General features: G+C 39.6%; 2 protein-coding genes across 7 annotated transcripts in view; one reads left to right on the forward strand and one right to left on the reverse strand.

Moving 5' to 3' along the window:
* LOC136885494 (PR domain zinc finger protein 5) overlaps positions 1 to 399 on the reverse strand; it is a 41,854-nt gene extending 41,455 nt beyond the window's left edge. For both annotated transcript variants that reach the window (XM_067158067.2, XM_067158068.2), the window contains exon 1: positions 191 to 399. The gene's annotated coding sequence lies outside the window, so the exon portion shown is untranslated. The remainder of the gene's footprint in view (positions 1 to 190) is intronic.
* Positions 1 to 27,888, forward strand: part of LOC136885495 (zinc finger protein 184) — a 132,099-nt gene that overhangs the window by 74,109 nt on the left and 30,102 nt on the right. For 2 of the 5 annotated variants that reach the window (XM_067158076.2, XM_067158071.2), the window contains exons 1-2: positions 20,310 to 20,928; positions 23,342 to 23,403. In XM_067158076.2, coding sequence (XP_067014177.2) covers positions 20,817 to 20,928; positions 23,342 to 23,403 — 174 coding nt within the window. In that variant the 5' untranslated portion in view covers positions 20,310 to 20,816. Of the gene's footprint in view, positions 1 to 20,309; positions 20,929 to 23,341; positions 23,404 to 27,888 lie in introns of those variants that run through there. The other 3 variants (XM_067158075.2, XM_067158074.2, XM_067158072.2) reach the window with 2 other exon arrangements.

Genomic DNA, 27,888 nt, shown 5'->3' on the forward strand with positions numbered 1-27,888 from the left:
AGATAATTAGAATATTGGGAACTACAGAATTGCATCCATTAAAGAGATGGTAATTGAAGAGTAAAATTAAGTAAATCAATACATGTCAGCTTTGCTAAACACAAATTAGGTTTGGAAAAAGTTTGGATTTGACGCTGAAATTTTGCCGTTATCCATTCATCATTAAACTTTTGTCTTTAAAGTATTTTACCTGCGTCAGTGTAATTCGATCGGTTTAGCTCCACATAGACGTAACATACACTTCCAATACTGCACTGTACTGTTAACACGAGAAAATCTGCGAATTCACGGGGTTTATACTTTATACGCAAATAAGACTGCCAAAATACCGCTTATTATTCTCTCAACACGACGTAAACACAGCCATGTGTCAACCATCCGTCCCCCAGGAACGCGCCATATTTTTCTCAATCGATAGTAGCATCAAGATCCGAGATCGGTCCACTGCCATCATAATTCTTCTTCTTCTTGGTTAGTTGTTGGACATCGTCGTAAGACGCTACGTCCAGTCACTGGCTTGCGGGTTAATTAATGTCGGGGAGAGGTGCCAACAGTAGAAAAAAGTAGTACACTACGAAAGAGGAGGGAGAGCTATGTAAAAAAGTGAATGGCAACGGTTAAGGATGAAACTTAGGAAAATACCAATGATATATAGGCTAAACGATCAGGGAAGAACACAAAAACACTGGGACACAGGGTTCTAATTCTTCACGTCTGTGTGGTCTGTCACGACGTCTTACTACAAACAAACAAAAACCGGACCACATATAAGGGTGAGGATGTGCAAGTCCGTACCCAGATGAAAGGAAAAGGTTACAAATGGATGTTACATACAATAAAAAAATTGACGATTAAGTCCACAACGTGAAAAGTCGGTTAGGACACGAAACACGAAACGTTTAACGGCAGTTGGTAACCCGCATGAAGAAGCTTAGCTATGAATTCGCGACATTGATGTGCAGTTGTCTGACACTGAAAAAAAGAAGTGATGTACAGTACCTACTGCCCGACCGCATGGGCAGAAGTTACTTTCAAGAAGAAGCAGGCGATAGAGATGAGCAGACGGACAGAAGAATCTCATCATGTAATGATTTTAACTTATGCTTCCATGGGTCGTTCGGTCCCAGTTCTTCTAGTAAAGCTGCAAATTTTGTAAAGGCGTTTCGACAGTGTTCATTAGAAAAAACGTTTGATTTACAAGGTAAAGCCATGACAGAGGGAGATGCCGATATTGGTGCGGGGGGATCCGTAGGTTGCCCTTGAGGACTGGACTTCCGTGATGTAGATGCAGTCTCGGTAGGAGTAGCAGGTATCAAACGCACCATTGGAGTGCCAGAATGTTCTGGAACCATTTTCGGATTACTTATCAAATTAAGATATGATGCCCTGTCATAACCTGGTGTGACAGGTGGGCGGGGAGGGTTCCGAACTACCATAGTAAATTTACGCTTTCGAGGGAGAGTTTCTTCCGATTGGGAAGATCGAGTGGGTAAAGGAGGGAAATGTTGTGGCATCGTAAGGGGATTAGATATGGATGCTAATGGGGCAAAAGAGTTTTTCACTTCGAAATATGATTTGTTTTCAACACTCATAATGCGTTTAATTTCCTTCTGTTGTTTGTGGATTTCACAACATTCAGCCCCCGCAGGGTGATTTTCAGCACAATTAGCGCATGCAACTAAGAGATGAGTGCAATTTTCGGTAGAGTGATTTAGTGAACATTGTCCACAGCGCGGCTCCCTGGAACGACAATTAGTGGCGGTGTGTCCATACCGCTGACATCGTTTGCATAATAAAGGAGAGAATATAAAGGCCTGAACCTCTAAAATGACTTTAAAAATGGACACACTTTTCGGAAGTTGTTGACTTTCGAATACAACCTTCACAGTACCGGTAGGGATATATTCAGTTTTTCCTTCTTTGGATGAACGTCTATTTAGACGTTGTACTTTCACTACAGGATATGGTGAGTCTAAATAGGTGAGAATGTCGGATTCGGAAATAGTAGTGTCTACTCCCCGTATTACCCCAACTCGCTGAATATTCGAGGACGGAATAAAAGCTGTCAATTTCCTTTCTGTAAGAATGGGATGAGAAAGAAAGGCGTTTGCAGCCTTACTAGACATGAAAGTAACTTGAATTCTATTTCTTCCCTTCCTATGGATGGCCTTGACGTCACCAATTTGCTTCTCATAGAAAATCCGACCCAGAGTCATAGGGTGAATATGTCCTATTTTATTTTGAGATTCAGTCGATTCGACAAATACTATGTAAGGGCCAAGATGAGTGTTAGAATAGGTAGGCACAGGAACGTGCGGACGCTGATCCATGGCACGTATTGAATCTTGAGAACTATCTCGTTGGGTATCAGTATTACTAGCGTCCATGTGTAAGTCCTCACGCACGGCATCTTTACCAATATCAGGAGGTCGTCCTAAAGGGCCACCTCCACTATCTACAGACATAGTATTCCAAAAGGGGATTACACTATACTAGCACCGGAACAAACACAAAAGAAAATTTACTAGGATACAAACACAAACATAAAACACTCTACTTATCTACAGACGGGAAAAAGCCGCTGCACCAGTGACCGGAGCGAGACGTGTGCGCTGCCATCATAATCTTACACCATCATCGACCCCAATCACGCCAACTCCTAGATACTTATTATCACCAGATATGGATTTGAAAAACACCAGAAATCACCAGATCTGGATTTGAAAACTCTATAAATTCTCCAGATTTAGAAACATAAGGCATTAAAATTGCACTTAACTTATTTCAGTTGTGCTGTTCCGCCTTCGAAGTTTAGTGACTCTAATGGTGTCCTCTTGTGAAGATAGATCTAGCCGATATTATAGCCATACGATCAGTTGAATCAAATACAGTAGAGACAATACGCGACACTGAGCGAGATATCGAGGGACAGCTATTGGAGCTCTCTCTAGCGAGTAGACCCGAAAACTACTGATTCTGTCATAAGAGCACGTGTACTTTTGTGTGACGTTTTTGGTGTTATTTATGCGTTTTCAGTGAGTTGACATAATTAAAGAGTAGCGTGTGTCATTCCTTGATATCTCCTCTCAACATGACGGGAAAGGTACGGTATGTGCTGTGTTTGGCTTCAGGTTCTTCAGGTTCCCTCATACCAAGAAAATGTAAGTAAGATTGTGTTTGCATATATATTCTTCCAGTGACAGAGATCTTTATAGTACTTCATAATCTTCTGACCTGCTCGATCCATATTTTAACTGGCTTAAAATATAATACGCATAATTTATTGTATAGTGGTGTGTTGTTGTAGGTGTGATCTGTGGGTTTTGAAATGTCGCAGAAGTGATTTGGATAAGGTGTACAAGAAAGAAGGGACGTTACGCTTATATAAGAATTATAAGATCTGTTCAGATCATTTCCAGGCCAGCGACTTTAAAAATCCTCGACTATACAGCCAAGGGTATGTTACATTTTTACTCTAATTGTACGTAAATATTCCTCAAAGCATCACTATCGACAACATTTTCATACTTTTCTTTCTTTTATCCCTCTTCTCAGATTAAAGCCGGGATTTTATAGATTTTCTTTCTGTTAGCAGGCTTCATGTTAAGAGGAAAATTGTCCAGCTATTAAAGGTTAATTCATTGCATCATATGAGTAGGGAATGTGCCGATATTTTTATTGACAAGTGTTTTCATGTGATGATACAATGTTTTAAATGAGAAAAAAGACAAATCCAACCGTAAGAGTTCAGGCAGGAATGCTAAAGCTAAAAAAGTAATGCATAAATGAAGGATCAAGCCATTTCACAGCAGTCTATTTCACATCTTATTTATATGTCTAATTTCAGTCTTTGAATAATAACCTTTAAAATAATTCTTCATTCATTTATCCAGAATTGCTTTAGCAACTTGGAAGTTAATATCTCAATAACACTTTCTTTCTAGACCCAGTTCACCTAGAGCCACCGGCGAGTGCAGACGTACGGAGTGGAGGGTCCCTGGAGTGGGAGAAGGTAGTGTAAGTGCGGAGTGTTGGAAGGCAGCGAGGTGCTTACAGGCAATGATTGGTACAGAGCAGTACAGGGCGAGCATAGGTGGTTGGGAGGGAAGGAAGAAGAAAGAAGAAGTGAAGACAAGAAGATGCAGAATAGAACTGGATAAAATAGGATACTTTATACTTTCTGCAGCGGTGATTTTGATATTGCTTTGGATTGGGGGAGTAGAACTGAACCCAGGTCCGACTTCCAGAGGAAATATGAGCTGGGAGGACATGGAAACAATCAGAAAAATCGTAACAGAGGTGGTAGCAGAGACATGTCCCTTCGGACAAATCAAGAACATGATCAAGGAACAAACGAGGGAGTTTGAAAAAATGAAGGGGTGGTTTCAGGAAAAGATAGAAGACACAGCTTCACAGGTGAGAAGAAATGGTGAAGAAGTTTCAGCATTAAGAGAGGAGATAGGGAGATTGGAAGAGGAGATATCGAAACTGAAAGCCGACGTAGTTGTTAACACCCGAAGTCGCAGAAATAAATGCTTATTTATATATGGAGTGCAAGAGGGTAAGAAGGAAGATAAGACGAGTATAGTATATAAAGTAGTGGACTTAATTCAGGGTAAAATGAAAATAAATTTCAGTGAAGTGGACATTGATGATGTGACAAGAGTGGGAAGATTTAGAGGTAATAGGCCTATCAAAGTGCAATTATTTTCTACACTGATGGCTGATACGGTGGTGCGTAATGCAGGTAACGTGCAAGGAGAAAAAATATGGATAAGGAGGGACATAGGAGCTGAAGAGTGGAGGAATGAAAAAACTCTTAAAAAACACATGATACGAGCTAGGCAGCAAGGGTTGAATGCAGTCATCAGAGGACAGGAATTAGTGGTGACAGGCAACAGATGGAGGAGAGTATGGTCGGTGAATAGACTGATGGACCTAGAACGGAGGATGAAACAAGATGAGGAGGCTAAGAGAAGTGTAGTGAATAACGGGGATGACAAACGAGTGGAAGATAATAGGCAAGTGAAAGATAACGAGGGTAGAAGTGTAATTATAGGAAGTAGTACTGAAAAGTGTCAAGAGAGACAGAGCGAGGTGCTAAGTGGAAGTATGAACAACGGTAAGGAAAGAGCAGTGGACGGGCAATGCAGGAGAGAGGCTGAAGATCAAAGGGGTGATGGGGGAAAGGAGAGTGAGCAACAAGAAGCTGAGAGAGCTGAGTGTAGTGGTGTAGTTAGACAAGATCAGGGTATAAAAGTAAGGCCAGTGTTAACCCGTGAGTACCTCGCTCAGAATTTGAGTAGGAGCGCAGGGAGAGATAGAAGATATATTTGTAGAAGAAGTAGAGATGGTGGTACTGAGATTGCATTGGTGTCTGGTATAAATGCTGAGTGATGGCAGATGAGTGTGTGTTAGGGCTGAATTGTGGTGTTGGAAGTAGAGGTGGTATATGTTGAAATGTGGTGTTGGAAAGGTATGGAGATGTAGTTATGATATGTTATAGGGTTGGAATGTGGTGTTGGAGAAGTGGTGGTATAAGATGGTGGATGGCAGAAGGTGAGTGTATTTGTAGAAGGAGTAGAGCTGGTATGCTGAAGTGTGGTGTTGGAAGTATTGAAGGCTGAGTATTCAAGTCATGATATGTTATAGGGTTGAAATGTGGTGTTGATGGCTATTTAATTTTTGGAGCTGGAAACAGGTGAGTTTATTAACATTTTGTATTGTATTGGTGACTGGTATAAATGCTGAGTGATGGCAGACGAGTGCGTGTTAGGGCGGAAATGTGGTGTTGGACGTAGAGGTGGTATATGTTGAAATGTGGTGGTGGAAAGGTATGGAGATGTAGTAATGTAACTCGGCTATTTGTAAATTTTGGTTTGGTAGAAGATGGAGTCTTCAGTAGGTAATTATGACGGGTAGGATGAGTATGAGTGTATGGTAAATGCAAGTTATGATATGTTATAGGGTGGAAATGTGGTGTGGGAGAAGTGGTGGTATAAGATGGTGGATGGCAGAAGGTGAGTGTATTTGTGGAAGGAGTAGAGCTGGTATGCTGAAGTGTGGTGTTGGAAGTATTAAATTATGATATGTTATAGGGTTGAAATGTGGTGTTGGAGAAGTGGTGGTATAAGATGGTGGATGGTAGAAGGTGAGTGTATTTGTAGAAGAAGTAGAGGTGGTATATGAGGTGGGGTTGGTGTGGTATTGCTAAAATGTGGTGTTGGAGTATTGCTGGCCAAAATTTTTGGAGGCGTGATTGGTATTTGTTATTCATTGCCGAAATCTCTGGAGATGAGAGGTAATTTTATTATGGAGTGTTATGACGGAATGAAATGAAATGAAGCAATGTTAACGCAGATTGGTAAAAGTTGCGGTATGGTTGATTGGAACGCAATGACGAAATAAGATGGCCGGGTTGGTATGCAATCATGTAATGGCTGGTTTGGAATGCAACCTGGTAATGCTGCTGTTGCAGCTTATGCTGGAGTAGGTCAGGGAACAATAGAGGTGATGAAAATGCTGAAGTAAGAAGGCTGCGTACGTGAGAGTGATAACAAGCATGGAGTTGTAACACCAGCAGTAGAATGTAAACATTGACCAGGCTGTTGTGAATTGATGTAGATGGAGTTGGTTCTGGTATAAAACCGGGACGGTATTTTTTATGTTATTTAGTATATAATGGAGAGGGGTGGCTCAGGTTGGACTATTCTTATTAATCTTATTTGTTACTTATTATTATTATTGTGAACATGTATTCGGGGCTGAACGCCTGTTTTGTTCACTAATAAATACAATACAATACAATACTTTCTTTCTAGACGTAATTTATTTATCCATTTCCGTATATAAATTTCCATTGATATTTGAATTTATAGCGCGATTTTTTCAGGTCAAGTCACTAGGAGCACCAGCGTTGAATTGTCTCCCATTTTAGCAAGGCTAAATCTGTAAGTGTCGCGTATTGTCTCTACTATATTGGGTTGAATACAAGTCGCACTAAAACACTAGCACTATTATAATAATAAAATGTTCACTGCGTTTTATTAATGATCGTAATCCTAACATAGGTCTATTTCATTGCAAACTATATACACAAACTAAAAAACTGTACTATATTTGTCTACTTATGGCTGATCTGTAGAAGTTGAAGGTACTTGACCTGGATAGTTGTATGACCCTAATGTGCCTATTTTCTGCAGTACTTCTTTGGGTGGGAGATAGTAGGTTCGAACCCCACTGTCGGCAGCCCTGAAAATGGTTTTCCCTGGTTTCCCATTTTCACACCAGGCAAATGGTGGGGCTGTACATTAATTAAGGCCACCGCCGCTTCTTTCCCTCTCCTAGCCCTTCCCTGTCCCATCGTCGCCATAAGACCTATCTGTGTCGGTGCGACGTAAAGCAACTAGCAAAAAAAAAAAAAACTTCTTTGGATAGATCGTATGTATAACAGCATTCCCCTGCCCTATTCAATACAAATTGTACACACATGACCGAATGGAGTGTTTTAATTGACATTCTATTTCTCAGTGTATTTTTAGTTATATTGACTTTCCTGAACACTCCTTCTACATGCGCATTAGAATGTGGAAGTACGAGAGTCGATATATCTAATTTTGCAAGTTCGCTGAAAGGGTTTTCTCCAGTTAAATCCCTATACAAATCAACTTCTCGCTGTTTTCCATTGTCCCTATTCACCCCACTTTCAAGTTATATGGTACAAGTCTAAAAAAAAAAAGAGCACAGTTTAGTAACAGGAATCTTCTGGAAACTTCAGAAGTAGTTCAAAGAATATCATCATCATCGTCATCTGTTTACCCTCCAGGTTCGGCTTTTCCCTCGGACTCAGCGAGGGATTCCACCTCTACCGCCTCAAGGGCAGTGTCCTGGAGCTTCAGACTCTTGGTCGGGGGATACAACTGGGGATAATGACCAGTACCTCGCCCAGGCGGCCTCACCTGCCATGCTGAACAGGGGCCTTGTGGAGGGATGGGAAGATTGGAAGGGATAGACAAGGAAGAGGGAAGGAAGCGGCCGTGGCCTTAAGTTAGGTACCATCCCGGCATTCGCCTGGAGGAGAAGTGGGAAACCACGGAAAACCACTTCGAGGATGGCTGAGGTGGGAATCGAACCCACCTCTACTCAGTTGACCTCCCGAGGCTGAGTGGACCCCGTTCCAGCCCTCGTACCACTTTTCAAATTTTCGTGGCAGAGCCGGGAATCGAACCCGGACCTCCGGGGGTGGCAGCTAATCACGCTAACCACTACACCACAGAGGCGAACTCAAAGAATATCACCGAATGTAATTATAATCCGAACACACCGTTTCAGCCTCTGAAATTAGCTCACCAACTAAAGTTTTCCCTAACCAAAAACATGAAAAAAAACGTCAGCTGCTTTACAGGCTGGCCACACTGAAAAAATGTTTTGTATAAATCCTTAGACTTTCTGAAAAGGTAAAAGAATGAATAACACTTCAATTTCCCTTCTATGAACAAAATATCTTTAGTTGACATTTTGAAGAATAAATTATTATTTTCCCTTTTTTTGTCCCTATTCCCCCACATTTTACGGTATGCAACCTTAACACATCCCCGGCAACTGGCTGTTAAAACATTCTTATGTGAGATTCGAACCTCCTACCTCGAACACTGTGTCCCATCACGTACTTCCAGGCCCGCTTACCATGTGAGCTACTGCGACACTTGACCTACGGCGCCCACATCCCAGCCTATACAGTACCGTACTCCTGGTCGATGCGTCCTCCTCCTATTTTTTTAACTAAGTGTTCTGCGTGTCTGTACTCGTTTTACGGGTTCATTCTAGTCAATTTTCACCATCCATGTTTGTTCTGGATTGGCCAGCTGAAGTGTAGCGGGGGTGAAGCCGTCGTGGAGTGACAGATTCTACAAAACAACACATCTCCCTTTGTTACTGTCTATTATTTTTGTAACCTGAATATATCCGCGGTATCCCTTGCCTGTCGTGAGAATCTCTGGATTTCGGATTCCCTAGCTGAGGTGTTAGGTTTGCGCCGCAAAATAATTCTTTCATTTTCTCGTCCTGTGTGATTCTTCTCTTTCTTTTGGTGATAACCATTCCTCATCTTTCCCTTCTGATTAGTGTTACGAGAGGATGGTTGTTTCTAAGACAATAATGTTTGCTGTTAAAAGGGACGGTAAACAACTAACGGCGGTAGAGGTGGAATCCTTCGCTGAGTCCGAGGAAAAAAACAACCCTGGAGGGTAAAAAGATTAAGAATGAAAGAAAGAAAATAAACAACTAACAAAAACTATTTTTAGGCTACGGAAAATACGTGATGCAGCTGCACAAAACAGAAAGTGTAATTAGCGATTTTGTGAGGCAAAGTAAAGCAATTTAAGCCGTCTGCATCAGTCCGATGGACCTGTTATTACCGTTGGCCTACTGATACATTACTTCCGAACCACAAGCGAAACACAATTTATTGTATTTTTAGTCCTTCTGAGCCGAGGTAAGGTGAAAATGATAGGCACATTTGATTCCACTGTTTATAAATTTGTTATATTGTCTGCAGTCTTCTTCAAATCCTGGAACTTTGTTCCTTTTCGTGTGTTTAAATTGAGTTACAGTACATTTCGTTTCTTTTGTAACAAAGGATTTGAGCATAGCGTACATCGTTAGCAACTACTTTTGGTCAGGCGGTGCATGTTTCTTGTGACAGTGACTTACAGAAGGAGGAATTTTTTAAAAAAATCATTCATTCAAAAGCAGATTATTGGTACGTTTTAAGTGCTCAGCCGGTAAAATTACCATTGGATATGAAATATCTCCTAACCTTTTATACTTCACTTCGTTCTGCAGACTAGTGGTGATAAAAATACACACATGCCTAAGCAAAACTTAACACCTCGTACGTCGGTTCGCTTTAGTTGTTGTTGACGGCCATATATTGTCTTGTCTTGTCTTGCGGGTATTTATTTGGGATTCAATAAATTCTTTCCCAGTCACGAGACCATTAATATATTACACTTATATCACAAAAGCACACGATTACATCACTAATGCCTGATTTTAGCATGATCACACGTAGATAGATGCACAGGAACATATAGAAGTGCCACCTCACAAACATGTCGGAACAAAACAACTGAAAAACTAGATCATAATTACAATTTTATGTGAATGTTATCAAGGTATTCGTTTAAAATAGTAATGATCATAGTCGAAGGTTGGTGCAACAAAACTGAAAGTCGTGTAGGGAAAGGTACGTGAACTTTAAGTAATTTCTGCATTAAATGGCCTGGTGATGTGCATATTGGGGGCAATGAAAAAACAGGTGGTCACTATCGCCCTGAGATTCTCCGCAGGAACAAGTTGGGTCGTTCGTAATGTGAAATCGAGTTAAATATACTGGGGTTAAGGCATGATTTAAACGTAATCGAATGATATTGGTAATGTGACGTCGTGTATACGTACCATCTGCAAACCACGGCAGTTTGGGAATACTCGGTTGAATTTGATAGTAATGTTGACCTTTCGTACGAACAGATAATCGCTATTGTGTGCACCATGTGTGTTGAGCTGCAGTTTTGATATGTGGAAAGAAGTCGGGAATCGGAATTTTGATTTGTAATATATTCGCGGTATCTGTACTGGCGTCTTTCGCTGCTATATCGGCCATATCGTTGCCTACGTGCCGTTTATGCCCTTTAATCCATATTAGCGTTATAACAAAACCGGATGTTTCAAGTCGAAATAGAAGAGACTTAACTTTGTAGACATATGTATTTGTATGAGGAGCGAGTGATTGCAGAGCTTGTAAAACACTTTGAGAATCGCTGAATATATTTATTTTTTTGGATTGCAACTGTTGAACATATACGAGGGCTAGGTATATGGCACATAATTCTGCTGTAAAGATAGTTAAATTATTAGGTAACGGATATTTAAAGCTAGTGTGTAGTTGTGGATCGTAAAATGCTGCTCCGACTCCAGTATTTGATTTTGACCCATCGGTAAATAGGTGGTAATCTGGTGAGGTTATGGGACTTTTAAATTTCTTATGAGCGTATAATGTGGGATAAGGTGTAGACATTGATTGGTTTGATGCATCAGAAGGGGCAATGATAATAGAAGGACGGAATGTTTGAATATCATAGTGGTATGAATACGTATTAACGCGTGGTGTACGAAATATAGTCTCATTAAGTGGTAGATTTCAGCATAAGCCATATATATGGCGGGATACCGATGATTGGGAGGAGGACGCTGTTGATAATATTCATATAATAATTGTAATTTAGGGACAATAAGGGAGTTCGTTCTAGTAATATGTTTAAGTAGGAATTTTTTGGAAAGTTTTATCCTGCGAATATACAGTGGTTCTTCCGTAGTTTCTACTAATAAAGCGTTAGTTGGTGTTGTGCGGAGGGCACCCACACTGATACGTAGTGCTGAAAATTGGAGACGATCCAAAGCTAATAAACTATGTTTAGAGGTTAAATCAATAATGTGGGCGCTATAATCAAGTATGGACCGAATGGTTGCATGATATAGCTGTAGTGCTGACAAAGGGTCAGCACCCCATGCACGTTTCGTTACCGTTCGTAAGATGGTGATATAACGATCAGATTTCCGAATAAGGTGCCATATATGAGTTTGCCATGTGAGTTTTTGATCGATATATATTCCTAAATATAAGTGTTGTGAAACCAAGGGAATGCTATAAGTGTCAAAGTTAATAGGGCTTTTATCAAAGGTTCGTTTATGTGTAAAGATCATCGCTGCACATTTAGGTATAGAAAGTGAAAGTCCATGGGCCGTGAGCCACTGAAAGACTAAACTTAAAACCCGAGATATTGTGGCTTTACACAGGTCAATGTGGGAGTCAGAACAATAAATAACATAATCATCCGCGTAAGCTAGAATTCGCGCGTGTGGAATCACAAGAGATTCGAGCTCTTTCATGTAAAGGGCAAACAAAGTTCCACTGAGTATCGAACCCTGTGGTAAACCTTGTGATGTGTAAAGCCCCATTGACAATGCAAACGTAACGTAACGTAAACTTAAAATTAACGTTAACTTAGAAGTTAGCGGCCATCTTATCTAATGGAACCATTCACAATGAGCCGACGTAAACTTAACTGCGAGTCCGTAAAATTAAGGGATTGCAAACTCCAAGCTCTTGCAGTTAATTTTACGTTAACTTTAAGAACCAGCCAATCAGAGCAGAGGTAAACATTGTGTGTTGTGCACAATATAATGACTTCTTTCGACGAAACGCTTGTACTTCTCTTTCAAAATAATCTTTGTGTGTATGTGTGATAGAAGGAAAAAGAATTACAAATACGCTGTACGGTACCGAAAAAGTAATAGTTGGAAATAAATATCTTGTAGCAATGAAATCCGACGGTAAATGGGGGGAGAGAAGCTCGCAGCGCTGGCGAACGGACGAGACAATCCCTGTCATAAATAAAACAGTGTCCCTGTATATTAACGTTTTGACGGACTACTAGTTTACGAAAACGATATCATCCAAACATCTCATCGGGGTGTGATAGATAGGGTCATAGATGTCGGTAAAGGAGACCTTACATTTCTTTTTATTACAAAAGGGGAAGCAAATCGTAAGAAAGGCGAACAGTTCAGGTTTCATCCGCATGTCCAAAACGAACTGATGAGGGTCATTTCTTACAGTACTCTACCGAAATCGCCCTGAAATATTGATTCAAGGGATGAACCCATTTTTTGCACCGTTGTTTAGATCGCCTTTTCAGGTACCGTAGGCCTACACAGTTCCCAGGAGCAAAGCAATAGATGTTTGAAGTAATATGGATTCCGCTACCACGTTGTTTGATTCCATCGAGGTATTGAAATATAAAACTGCGAGATAGCCCAAAACCTGACTTCCATGCTAAATAACATGGCAGTGTCTTGATTGGCTGCTGTGTACTCTTTACGTTAATGTTACGTTCCTCCATTGTGAATACCACAAATGTTACGTTAATTTTACGGTTACGTTACGTCGTTAAGTTTACGGTTACATTTGCATTGTGAATGAGGCTTAACGGCTATCAATTGTGTGTTGGGGAGATTTAATAGTTAACCGGCGGTTAGTAAATAGTTGATTTAAAATAGAAAGGAATTGGATGGGGAATCCAGCACTAAATAATTTCTCCCAGAGGATATGCAATAACACAGCATCATAGGCGCCTTTAATATCCAAAAAAACTGCCACGATAGATTGTTTCCGCCATTTTGCTAATAAGATGTCGAGTAAAAAAATAATGATAGGGTCTTGTGTACTATTACCACGTCGAAAGGCGAACTGATACTTGGGTAATAGCGAGTGATATTCCAATACCCACGCCATTCGTTTCATAAGGATTTTACAAAAGACTTTGCGTATACACGATCCCAGAACTATGCCTCGAAAATTTTCAGGTTCGGTAGGTCGTTTTGTTGGTTTCAAAATGGGTGTGATGAAAAACTCGTTCCATGATGCTGGTACATGCAGTGTCTCGAAAATACTATTATAATATTTGAGTAAATAAATTTGGACATGGGGGGGGGGTAAGGCCTTGAGCATTTGATAAGTAATTGCATCAGGTCCTGGTGATGAGCTATTAACGGTACATAATACAGAGTGTAATTCATTATATGTAATTGGATTCAAGAGGGAAATAAAAGAACAAGAATTATTCTGTGAGGTGGGTAGAAAGAATGGATTTACTGTAACAGGGGCAAGGGTGTATAAAAAGTCTTCTAGAACTTGTCGCGGATAAGCGGAAGAAGTTTGGTATTGGAAAGTTCTCGTGATCATGGGGATCGCGTTCCAAAATTTCGTTGCTGGAAGTTGTGGAGTTAATTGAGAAATAAAAGATTGCCAAGCTTTTCGTTTTTTTGCATTAAAGACGAGCTTTGTTTTCGCAATTGAAAATAATGCTGCTGCGTCATTGATTGGCGATATTGTTTGAATAATTGTTTGCGCTTATGAATAAGGTCGTGACATTCATTATCCCACCATTTTAGTGCATATTCCTGTGGATGGGTCGTCACGTTTAATGGTCGACACGGATGAAATATGTTTAAATAGTGGGTTAAATAAGGGAGTAAGTGGGAAAAGGAAAGAGGGGACTTGTGTTTCTGCTGCAAAATATAATTGAGGTATGATTGATAATTAGAAACATTAATTTTTTTTAATATCGAACGTTACTTATACAGGAGGGTGTCCCAAACTGGGAATGTGGTGGGTGAATACCATATGTGATGAGAATTGGGAAGTGGTCACTAGTGTGAGTATCAGATAATGTATGCCAGGTGGTGACAGGGGCCAGAGTTGTGCGGCAGAAAGTAAGGTCTACTGTGCTGGGTGGAGATCCAGGCGGAGTTAAACGGGTCGGGGAGCCGTCATTTAAAAGGAACAAATTCTGATGAGTTGAAGTAGTAAGTAAATTAGAACCTTTGATTGTATCCACCATACATCCCCATTCTGTGTGGTGGCAATTAAAATCACCAAGAAGGAAAAGATGTGGAAATGTGTCAAATTGTTGAAAGAAATGAATCCATTGATTCTGAGTAATGTAAATGTGGGGAGGGCAATAGACGTTTATGAAACAAGTATTATGGTGTACTATTCCTACAGCATAAGTGTGCGGGATGATATATTGTAAAGAGAAATGTGTAACTGATAAGGAAGTATGAACACATGTGGCAACTCCATCAAAGCCGTTACCGTCATGTCGGAAAACTTGATAACCTCGTAATCGAAAAATGAAATGCGGTTGAAACCACGTTTCTTGTAAGCAGATAAAATGAGCTCGTGTTTCATTCAGCAATATTTGTAACTCATGTCTTTTAGAGGCGGCACTTCGACAATTCCATTGGAGTAAAGTAATCATGCTAGTATGTTCATGATAGAGTCTCCTAGTTTATATAATACATGGTGAAGTTGAGGCTCGTGACCCATCCTTTGGATTAACATTACCAGCAATTGCTGGATTTCTTGTTGAAGGCGTTCCTTGGAAGGAGGATACTGTATATCTTGAGGGGTTGCGGAGGGTTGCTGCCTAACAGATGTGGGCGCACATGAGGGATATGCTAGTTGCAGAGGTTGTTGCATGGCACTCGTTGACGGGATCGAATGTACTGTAACCGAAGGTTCGTTTCGCAGAATGGCCATGTATCCTTGTCGGTCGAAACCGGGTTCTGGTGTAGGAGGGGGAGATTGCATGATTACTTGGGTGAACTTACGCTTACGCGGGTTTGGAGTCGAAGGGGATGGGGGATTTGACGATAGAGGAGGGAACTGAAGTTCTTGTTGCTCGGAATGATAAATTCGAAGGGCGATTCGGGCTTTAGCTTCGGGAAAAGATATGTGTTCAGTACTCATTAATTTTTTAATGGTGACCTGATACTTATGTTCAGGACAAATTGAGGAACCTGTGACATGGTTTTTCTTACAGTACGCAGATTGTGTAAATTGCTCGGTACACGCCTGGGTTTCATGTTGTTGTGCACATTTCCCACAAGGAGCGTTTTTCGCTTGACATTGCCGAATTGTATGCCCATAGCGCTGGCATTTGCGACAGCGAATGGGTGAAAAGATGTAAGGTTCAACTTCCACGTACACCTTATATAAGGCGACATGGGAGGGTAATGTTTGTGATCTGAAAACAATTTTTACTGAACCCGTAGGAAGGTATTGGGTTTCGCCATCTTGAATTGCACGGCGATTAAGTCGTTGCACGCTTTTAACGGGTGCCTCGGATTCCAGGTACTCTAATATGTTATCAGTCGATAAACCTTTTTCAACTCCACGAATAATGCCTACTCTTAACACTTGTGAGGATGGAATGCAAGCTTTAATTTTGAAGGTTTCAAGCATAGGATTACTCAAAAATGCGTTTGCTGGAGAAGCCGTATGGAAAGTAACTTGTAGTCGATTACGTCCTTTACGATGGATCGATTTGACATTGAGTTTAGTTTCGTAAAATCGGCGACCAAGTGCCATAGGGTGTAAACTGCCGATGTTTTGCTCGTTTATAGATTCAACAAATACAAAGAAAGGTCCATGATGAAGGCGATTATAATATTCCGGGGTAGAAGCCACTTGGGACGCCTCGGATTGATTGTTAGATTGTTCGGAATTAGAACGGTCTACCACTTCCGTGTTACGCCTCTGTACATCAGACTCAGTTGACTGTGAACCTTGCTGTCGTATCGTATTACTAGAGGAATTAGTTATGGGTTCCTCTTCCATAGGTACGACAATTTCACGCTCCACTCGTACGGAATTCCCGGTTACCGCCGACGTTCCTCCACTGTCGGTCTCCATTGCTTGTCACTCCCGCACCACACTTGAACGAAAACACAAGTGATTATCACTACCGCGCACCACTGACTCGCACAAGTAGAGTAGTGTACCGTACCACTATCCAAGGATCATATAAGAGAAATAGATCCGTCACTCCTGTATAATATAGTTCACTGAGAAAACAGGTCATGGAAGCTATAGTGGCCCCTGTATCTCCGCCAACATAAGGAAATAAATACCACGATAATACATCGTAATAAACTTGATAATAACAGTTGTTACTTTGTTAAAATTTTAATTGTGATAGAGATAATGATTGCATTTCGGTAGTAAAGTTGTATCTAAAGCTTCTCTCGTGTCTTTTACTTGAAAAGCAAATTGCAATTATCGTATTTGTATGTTGGCAATACTGCTATAATGCCAGCTTGTATCGTTGTTAGACCATTCGCATTTTAATGTACATATACATCTATTAAATAATAAATGCAACATTGATTACTGAAAATGTTAATGCAATTCATATAAAACCCCAAAACGCCCATATTTGCCTAAATCACGATCTAACGTAACCTCATTCTTTCGCTCGTTCGTTAAACCCTTCCCACGACTTTTATGTACGGGAATGGAAAACAGGAGAAAGGAAGAAGTAAAACACAGCATAATGCACACAGTTTATATTTTGAATTTTATTCCAAACAGCAGGTAAGAAGCACAATCACACACACGTTTACTCGCAACAGCTAGGTAGTTCAATGTGAAATACGTTCATGATCATAATACTATTTCTTCACACTAAGAACGCGTATAATTGTAATTTCACTGCATACTCTCAAAAAACTGGATCAAAAATCTCGTTCAATGCGAAAGAATCTCAACAAAGTTTCGTCTAACAAGCACTATTACTTACCGTACGACCACGTTCCCTTCACGCGCAACGATAACAGTGTTGTGTTTTGAATTTGCTGTACCGCGCAACTGAATGTGTAATGCCAACCACTGCCTACTAAATTAACCCTCTATAAGAGAATTTTAGTTTTCACTAGTTGGCGGAGATTGAGGAGCCCATCTCGGAACTGCTTCGGACGCTCCCTATGAAGTGTCACCCCCTTGCCACCATAGAGTTAGTAAATGGAACACTAGAGGTAGCATTGGCGCTGCAGTCGCGTGCGAAGTTGAACGAGCACGCTGTTTGGCAAAAGCTGCATTGTTTGGCACTGTCACTATTGGAGGTTCCCGATAAATTGAAGTATATACTTCTTTGAAGGAAAATGTCAGTCTCCTGTGCAGCTTATGGCGGCATAGAGAGGTTCATAAAGGACCATAGCATATCAAATGCTGATGCTCTACCTTAATTAAGGCCACAGTCGTCTTCTTCCCATTCCCAGCCCTTTCCTGTCCTATAGTCATCGTAAGACCTACTGTATGTGTGTCGGTGCGACGTAAAGTAAATTGGTACAAAAAAGAAAATAAGGAAAGATGTGCATGATAGCCTGGAGTTGTGGTCCGTTTTTCACTTTTTGTGTGCATTTATAGTAGGCCCATTAAAAGCTACTGAATACATTTTCTGTATATGCAGTTTGTTGCTTTCCCTTCACACAATACGTGTAGCAGTCCCCATTCACATCTTACCACATTTTACAATTTAGGGACTAGATGTGCCACACCGTGTGAACGTCTGAGTCCATTACTTTCGTCAATATCATTATTCCTTTAAATGTCACATAGGACTATATACAAGCATAATGTATTATTGACTGAACGAGTTGGCGGTGCGGTTAGGGTCACGAAGCTGTAAGCTTGCTTTCGGGAAATAGTGGGTTCAATCCCCACTGTCGGCAGCCCCATTTTCACACCAGGCTGAACCTTAATTAAGCCCACGGGCGCTTCCTTCCCTTTCCTAACCCAGCATCGCCGTAAGGCCTATCTTTGTCGGTGCGATGTAAATCAAATTGTAAAAAATATTGTAAGTATTTTTTCAATTCCCTTCAATCATATAATATACCACTCTCCCTTTCCATTAACGGAAATCATTTTACAAGTTAAAATCGCAAAGCAAATCATACATTTCAGGAAAAGCTAAATAAAAATTCCGTAACAGGCTGAAACCACAACCGAGTGTCATATTTCCACTTGTAATGCCGTTAAGAAAACTTCGACAAAAATAATATTAATAATAATAATAATAATAATAATAATAATAATAATAATAATAATAATAATAATAATAATAATAATGGCTTTACGTCCCACTACGTACTTGCACGGTTTTCGGAGACGCTGAGGTGTCAGAAATTTTTTCCCCACGGGAGTTCTTTCATGTGCTACAAGAGGCTGACTTATTTGAGCACCATCAAGTATCATCGGACTGAGCCAGGCTCGAACCTGCCAACTTGGGCTCAGAAAGCTAGGGTCTAAACCGGCGATGATAATTTTGTCTACTTTACCCCAAAATCTCGCCAACGTTTCTAGGCCTAGAATCTCGCTCATCCGCTTCGCACGAGAGAGGACATTTTCGGTCGTTGGGCAGAATTATACCAAATTTCTGGTCATTTACACACAAAAATAGCAAAATATACGAGCCCTCCTTCTAAACGTATGTTGTTAGAAGACTTAATATGAACAGTAAATTGATTTTTGTTACTTAATTGCACCTGAACACCGTCCTCTCTAATTACGCATTTAATCCTGTATTCATGCTGTTTGGGCTTTCTTTTTTACTGGAGAGAAGCATCACAAGTATACTGTAGTATCTGAGAATATTTACATGTAAGAATTTTAAACCTTATATATATCCACACAGTTTTAAAAGGCCCCGATTTAACATTGATGAGTATGGCGGAATGAGCTTTTTGCCAAACAGCCGCGATTTCAACATGCTCCGCCCGCTACACTGATTCTCCCGTAGACGGTAGCGCCAATGCTACCTCTAGTGAATCATTTACTAACTCTATGCTTGCCACTATCACTGGCGACTATATATTATCTGCGCACTTTTTAGCGATAGATTTACACCGTCGTGCTGAATCGGTCGACTTCGGTTATCTTCGAGATTCGTATTGGTAACTTTTGAAACACAAACTGAGAATCACTTATCATCGCTGTGCGACATCTGGCGTACACTTTAAGTACTCGTACTGTTGTTGTTTACACAGCAAAGCCAAATTATAGAATTCATGCTAGGAACACGTTTCGCAACAGGAAATGTTATATAGTATTGTATATTGTGTGTGTGACACAGTTGTTGGCGTACGATAATAAAGGTTTAGAAAAATTCATACCGATCGATCATATTATCGATTCAATTCAGATTTCATTTCCATTCCGTTGGCAGTATTACCCACCGGAACCGACGGTGTTTCCTTCTTACTCCTCAGCCCTACTCATTCTCTTTGCCTCTCCCTAACGCCTCTTCTTCAACCAAGACACATAGCTACCGTTTATTCTCATCTCCCCCTCCACCGATCGCGTGTACATTTTCATTGATGTTCATATCAACACACTGTCGCCCCTTTTAATCTTTTGTTTACGATTTCAATGACATTTTGCGCTCTCTACATCCCCCATATACGTTGCTCAGATATTTCTTTCCATCTGTGCAAAGTCCCACACTCTCACATATATCCACCCCTCCGTCGTTCCACTGCCCTCTCCTGCTTATCCCTTATATGTTGGCCCGGTGTGTATGTTTTGTAGAAGTCGTTGAGATCGGCCACTCTAGCGTGAAGATTAGTATACCTTGTGTCCCTGTGCTTTTCCTATATCTCCTAGTCTTGTATACATATTTCCTCACTCTCAGTTGTCTAGGTGATACGTCTTTTCATGAACTACCGGTACTTCAAGTGCTTTGAACCCATTTTGTGAGTCTGCTGCATAGTCTACTTCCCTCAATCTTCAAGTACTTCGTACTCAGAAAACATTGTCAACTGCATTGGTGTACTACTTTGTGCGCGTACAATACTTGCAAACGAAGTGTCACCTGTTATCTCTCGCCTCGCACACAAACTGTAAGCTTCCCAGTTTTCTAGAAACAGTGTTAGTCGTGATTCATTGCTTCTTTAGTATTTTTTTTAGCTTCGCTACTCAACCTCACAAGAATCCTATAACGCTTAATTTTAGAAGCATAATTTGTTATTCGAATGTGTAGTTTGGAACTGGTTTTGAAATTATGAAGAAGAGGCTACTGGTTATGTTCGTGTGAACAAATGTGAACACCTCGGTGAATGAAAAGTTTGCTTTCGAACTGGACGTCTTGTGGATCATAGTTCTCCCCACGATACAGGAAATTGAGAAACATTCGTTCTAGTTGGTCGTGACTCGTGAACAGGGTCTAGTCGATTCCTAGATCATTACTAATGCATAATTAGGAAAATGAGAATCTTATTACAGTTGCATATTGCAGGTTAAACTTGGAACAGTAACATGCATGTGGAGGAGAGCAGCATTGAGCTGCACTGATACGTAGACCGTAGAGAGAGAGAGAGAGAGAGAGCAGTACTGTAACAGAACTCTTGCAAACGGCATGCCATTGTCACGGCTTGCAAAATTACTTTTGTTAAGCGAGGTTAATCCAGCGTTAATTCTGTTTGCTGTTAGAGAGAGTCGTGAAGTTAATTTAAGACGGGAAGAACGCGGTGAGTTTAATAACTGGTAAAGAATTACGTACGGTTTATAATATTTGTCCAGCTAGCAAACAGATTCCTCTTTTAAGTTGCCCGGAGAGCAGCCAAGTAAGCTGGTTACATTAAACAACAGTACAGGCAGGCTGTTGAACTACTCTTCAGCTCAATCTCAGCCCAACTTGGCTTCCTTGCTTTCTTTCTTGTTCTTACTATGCTACAAAGCATAGGTTGGCTCCTGTTAAAAAAAAAAAAAAACTTTACTAAGGGGTGGATTGTCCCTGTGACAGCATTCGCTAGTGACAAGGCCATTGTGCTACGTTTTCACTTTGAGATTTCTGTTACAAGGTCCACAATGATTCAAGTGCTTAATTAATCCACCAAAAAAATACACAGTGAATTTCACTTGCTGGAAAGGAACGTAATGCAGTAATATCATGGATACTCTGTGGTTTCATTTTTACAGAATATGATAGCAGAGGGCCACACTATGATACAAGCTTCATCAGAGATGATGAAAACTGCCCTCCAGGCAAGAGAAACACAGGAAATACTTGCGTTTGACAGTGTCCATTTTCAATTTGCATATAAGTAATAATATTTCTAGGGATGGTTGGTGGATTCATAGCAAGCATAAAGGAAGGATCTCTCTTTTCAGCTAATTTAGGTGTTGTTTCACATAATTTTTGCATGATTTTATCCTTCCTAAAAATCTACCATCGCTAGTAAAGTATAACCAAATAAATATAATTTACTGCAAGATTTTTGAAAAATGGCAGAGGGACAGTTTTTCAAAAATCTTGCAGTAAATGCTGGAGTAGAGATGGAGGACAGCATTAAGATAAGTTCCAGATTTCAAGTTCCTGAGCATTTAAACAGAAATATTTATTTCCAAATATTTATTTCTAAATATGTGAGTGTGATTTGGTAGAATCTGGTAATGTTTTTTCAAAAACAAAACAGGTCATTTTATGTTTATTAAGTTGTTTATTTTTCAGGTGCAATACTGTTACCATATGTTTCTGCTTTCACATAGTTTATGAATTTATTTACTCAAATTTGGTTTCAGCAGGCTGAAGAGCCTGTTAGTTATACACGCAAATAAAATATCACAAACCACTCATGTTCACAGCCAGAGAAATCGTATCCAAGTGGTGGGACATTAGGACACACACATATTTTGAAAACTAATTTAAGGAAAAAAACTTTGATAGATCAGTTACACTGAGTGGCCAAAAGTCATGGGAAGACACTGAACATGATGTTAATGAGTTGCTTTTCCACGAGCCCTCAAAATGACAGCAATACAGCAAGGTGCTGACTCTACAAGGTGTTGGAATCATTTTAGAGGGATCTGGACACATGCATCTCGCTCTGCTACCCACAATTGGTCTTTTGTAGTTGGTCCAGGGTTCATGAAGTATATACGAGCATCGACAGCATTCCATAAATGTTCAATTGGATTAAAATTAGGGGGATCTGGAGGGCCAATCTATGGTCATAACTTCACTGAATTGCTCCTCCAGTCACCTGCGTGCCACCACAGAGCAGTGACATGCCACATTGTCCTGTTGAAATGGCATCTCAAAAGGTATTCTAGGGCCTGAAAGGGATACAAATAGTCTGAAAAAATGTCCACATAATGTGTAGCAGTCAGCACTCCCTGCAGCCGGACAATGGGGCCTAATTATGACCATTAGAACACCGCGTACACCAGAACTGAGCCACCTCCCGCCTGGACACAACTTTGTTGACATACAGGATCCATAGCTTCGTGGAGCATACACCGCACTCTCTCGCGCCACAAGGCATCCATGTGTTTTTACGTCTATGAATATCTTGAAAAACTACCTAACAATATATAAGTAATAATAATAACAACGTGAATTCTTTGACATACAACTGAAAGATTTCCATCCCTAACAACTTTTTAATGCTGTACGGCGCACTGGACTTAATTGTAAATAAACGACATGACTTCGGCTCAGTTGTTCTTCATTTGGATAACAGCATCTTAGAGGAGAGAGCATATACTAATCTCCTTATCCAGCAACTCAAGGATTCCTATCTTTAACATCTTTTTAATGCACACTGGACTTTTTATGAATCTCTGTCATAGAGTTATCTTTTAACATAGTGCTGCATGTCTCTAATTCCTTTCTCAATATCTCACATGCTGTGTACATTTACGAGACCTTATGTGTCTATACATTGTTTGATTTTCTTCGGTATTTATGTTTTAATTTTGCTTTAGGCTGATGATGACCTACTATTAGTTCGAAACTAGTCCTTAATCATTTATACAATTCAAACTCTGTATATTTTGTATTGAAAAGGTGGACCCTAATAATACATTAGTTTAACTCTATTGCACTCAGTGTATAACTAAAATGTTAGTGAAAGTTACTTATGTTTTCATTTTCTTTAGGCACAATGGATGATATACCTGCCATCAAATGTGAACCTGAGGATCAAATGGAAAATGGAGAGGTGAGTGTCTTGGTATTTCTTAGATGTATCACATGAAAATTAACCTTTTAATTGCTGAGTTACCAGTTGGCTGTTTGGTACCTCGGTGTTGAGTTTTTCATTTGTATGTAAAAATATTTGTAAGAAGTCTCAATTTTTAACTTACCAGTGGGGTGATTAACTTAAAATATTTATAAATGTTGGTTCTTTTTAAATCTAAATGCAAATGGAAAATCCTACACTTATGTTCAGTGTTATTTTGAGAGAAAACAATATTACACTTTTTGTACCCACACGTACATCATCTTTGTACAAAGTAAAGGGCCCAAAATAAAATTATTTTTTGAAATGTGTAGGCAGCTAATACGTGTAACTCCTTAAAAGTACATAAGTTGATATCTTAAAACACTTTCTAAACCTGGAATTTCGTGACGGCTCAGTGTTTTCCACCAGTTGTTTATGGTACCGATTTGTTTCATCAACAACCAGCTGCAGAATATTTTTAAAAAATCAATGATTTTAGGGTTGTCATCAAACACTACTTGGCTCCCAGAGTCTGTCACAGTTACTTGAAGGTTTAGTGGAGAAAGTCATCCGTCCCCCATGAAAATAGTGATGAATTAGCTTTTGGACTCATCGTGTTTTTCTTCCTTTGTTTAGAAGAAGGCTCTGTTTCTTTCTCATTTACAATGTTTTCAGCACAGTCTGTATCACTCTCACGTTTCAAAATCGCTTAACAATTCATTAAAATCATCATCTTTATTATCACTTTCCACTGTGGTTAATAACTGAAAGATTCTTTGATCCGAAACGACATCACTTTGAGAGCAACTAGCTTGTTGTTCCGCCATGCTTGTTTACATCACAGATGAGCTCCACAGACGTCTACAGAAATCTCTGTAAGTTACTTCCTGAAGCTATAAGCCATGATCAATTAGTTCTTCATAATGCCCAACTGACGGCAGAACATGCTAGTTTATCAGCAAATAACTTTGATACGCATTTCACAAAATCTACCTTAATATTAGGGTCTGAAATCATTTTTTTGAGCTTTAGTTAGAATTGTGGAGGCACAGTTTGAAAAATCACAAATAGACTGCAGTACTAAAAAATTTAGAAATATTAGGTAGAACTTTACTATAACCACTGGTATATGAGTTATATTATTTGAAAAGGTAAATCAGTGAATCTTATATTATATTCTCTTTGGATAATTTAAAATGTTACCAGTCTCACTTTTTGTTAAATGATGTACTTCACAATGCATTTCAGAGACAAGGCTCTATCGTCGGGTGGTGAAATAATGCATGATGCCCTCTAGTAATCTAAGTCTGTTTCCCCTGGGATATTCTCATTTTCCCTCCATTAAATTTAGTGGGATGTGGTACATCAAAGTAACAGTCGAGTATATTTATCATACTCTGGAATCGTCTTGAAACATATTTTGAATGAACACTTACAATGGCATAATGAACTTGAAATGAATGTCATCATAAGTCAGACAAGCTACACCTTATCATAATGTGCCAATCTGTGAAGTGGGTTATCAGTAATCACATCGTAAACAGCCATTACAAGAAATGCTACAACCAACAAAACTGAACGACATTGCTGATAGCAAGCCATCAATCAATCACTCTTCAATCTAACAACAGTATTCATAATGTTTTCTTTGTAGAATGTTTTTCTGTGATCATTTTGCTTTTCTGTATCCTGTATACTGAGGCAAAAACTGTAATAATTATGGGCGATACATAATACCTCTGTTTTGTAAATTAAATGGATAGCTTTTAAAACGCTGGGCAATTTAAAAGGAACATTAAGAAGAGTGATTGCCTTTTTGATTTATAATATTATAATGATAATAATAATAATAATAATAGTAATAATAATAATAATAATAATAATAATAATAATAATAATAATAATAATAATAATAATAATAATAATAATAATTTAAGTTGTGGTTTAATGATAACAAGGCAATTAAAAATTAATGGGGTAAGTTATTATCAACAAACATTTAATTTTACTATCAAAGTAAAGAGCTGGAATTATGTTATCGTTAAGAGTGGATTGTAAGCTACTAATCCAATACTAGATATGTTGCACACCTTGTGTGCTGCCACCATTGAGCATTTGGTGGAAGTATGTGTATCTTTTTCATTTTCTTTCCTTCTCCACCATGGACGTTTGCCTTATCTCTCTCTCAAAGTACTACTCATTGCGTATGATTCTTGTTGTGTCAACATATCAGTTTAGCTTGATCATTCCATTAGAGTCCAGTCTTCGATTGAAGGCTTAATTTTGATGTGACAAGTTATTTCCCTATGTTTTCCCTGTATATTTTCTTCATTTTTGTTCCCCTGTATTTTCCACTTTTTCCCTGTTTTTCTAGAAAGTGGGTAATGACATTATTTTGCTGCTCTACTCGGTAAACAATTATTTTCAATGAATATTAAACTTTTTCATTTAACTCTTTGAAGACTAGCGACGTACACCGTGTGTCATTTGTAATGTTCCGTGGAGGACGGTACAGCATTGAGTTCTAGTGGTTATTTATCTGCTTAAATATATACAAACGTTAGCATAATGCTGGAACACATTCTGCAGTCCTTGTAGTTAATTAAAAAAATACCAGGTAGCAGCACATCGTTGAAACCTAATTCTGTTATGACATTAAGTTGGTACTACCAAGTCAGTTTCATAGGCGCATGGTCTCTCACGACCAACAACTAGAGCGAGTTTCCACAATGAATGTAATTTTTTTCATTTCTTAATGATTAGTATGTATGTTGTGTTTCATAGATGTACCATGGTGTGTGGCTGCATAACTATTTGTTTTTAATATGAATTGTAATAATTAAACAAAATTGAAAGTGGGGAAAAAAGGTTTTTAAAAATTCATTTATGAAAGTTAGTGGTTTTTCTCCAATTTTGAAAAGCAAAATTGCACCTGTTTATAAGCAAGGGAACAGGAAGGATTGCAACAACTATCGAGGTATCTCACTGATTAGTATACCAGGCAAAGTATTCACTGGCATCTTGGAAGGGTGGGTGCGATCAGTCGTTGAAAGGAAGTTGGATGAAAACCAGTGTGGTTTCAGACCACAGAGAGGCTGTCCGGATCAGATTTTCAGTATGCGCCAGGTAATTGAAAAATGCTACGAGAGGAATAGGCAGTTGTGTTTATGTTTCGTAGATCTAGAGAAAGCATATGACAGGGTACCGAGGGAAAAGATGTTCGCCATACTGGGGGACTATGGAATTAAAGGCAGATTATTAAAAGCAATCAAAGGCATTGATGTTGACAATTGGTCTTCAGTGAGAATTGATGGCAGAATGAGTTCTTGGTTCAGGGTACTTACAGGGGTTAGACAAGGCTGTAATCTTTCACCTTTGCTGTTTGTAGTTTACATGGATCATCTGCTGAAAGGTATAAAATGGCAGGGAGGGATTCAATTAGGTGGAAATGTAGTAAGCAGTCTGGCCTATACTGACGACTTGGTCTTAATGGCAGATTGTGCCGAAAGCCTACAGTCTAATTACGTGGAACTTGAAAATAGGTGCAATGAGTATGGTATGAAAATTAGCCTCTCGAAGACTAAATTGATGTCAGTAGGTAAGAAATTCAACAGAATTGAATGTCAGATTGGTGATACAAAGCTAGAACAGGTCGATAATTTCAAGTATTTAGGTTGTGTGTTCTCCCAGGATGGTAATATAGTAAGTGAGATTGAATCAAGGTGCCGTAAAGCTAATGCAGTGAGCTCGCAGCTGCGATCGACTGTATTCTGTAAGAAGGAAGTCAGCTCCCAGTCGAAACTATCTTTACATCGGTCTGTTTTCAGAGCAACTTTGCTTTACGGGAGCGAAAGCTGGGTGGACTCAGGATATCTTATTCATAAGTTAGAAGTAACAGACATGAAAGTAGCAAGAATGATTGCTGGTACAAACAGGTGGGAACAATGGCAGGTGGGTACTCGGAATGAGGAGATAAAGGCTAATTTAGGAATGAACTCGATGGATGAAGCTATACGCATAAACCGACTTTGGTGGTGGGGTCATGTGAGGCGAATGGAGGAGGATAGGTTACCTAGGAGAATAATGGACTCTGCTATGGAGGGTAAGAGAAGTAGAGGTAGACCAAGACGACGATGGTTAGACTCGGTTTCTAACGATTTAAAGATAAGAGGTATACAACTAAATGAGGCCACAACACTAGTTGCAAATTGACGATTGTGGCGACGTTTAGTGAATTCACAGAGGCTTGCAGACTGAACGCTGAAAGGCATAACAGTCTAAAATGATAATGTATGTATGTATGTATGTACACTGACTGACAGAGCAAATGCAACACCAAGAAGGAGTGGTTCGAAAGGGATGAAAGTTGGGGAAAAAACAGAGACGGCACGGACGAATAATTGATGTTTATTTCAAACCGATATGCAGGTTACACAATGCGCACGGCATCGACTCAGTAGGATGTAGGACCACCGCGAGCGG

Source organism: Anabrus simplex, chromosome 14 (assembly GCF_040414725.1).
Source record: "Anabrus simplex isolate iqAnaSimp1 chromosome 14, ASM4041472v1, whole genome shotgun sequence".
NCBI lineage: Eukaryota > Metazoa > Arthropoda > Insecta > Orthoptera > Tettigoniidae > Anabrus > Anabrus simplex.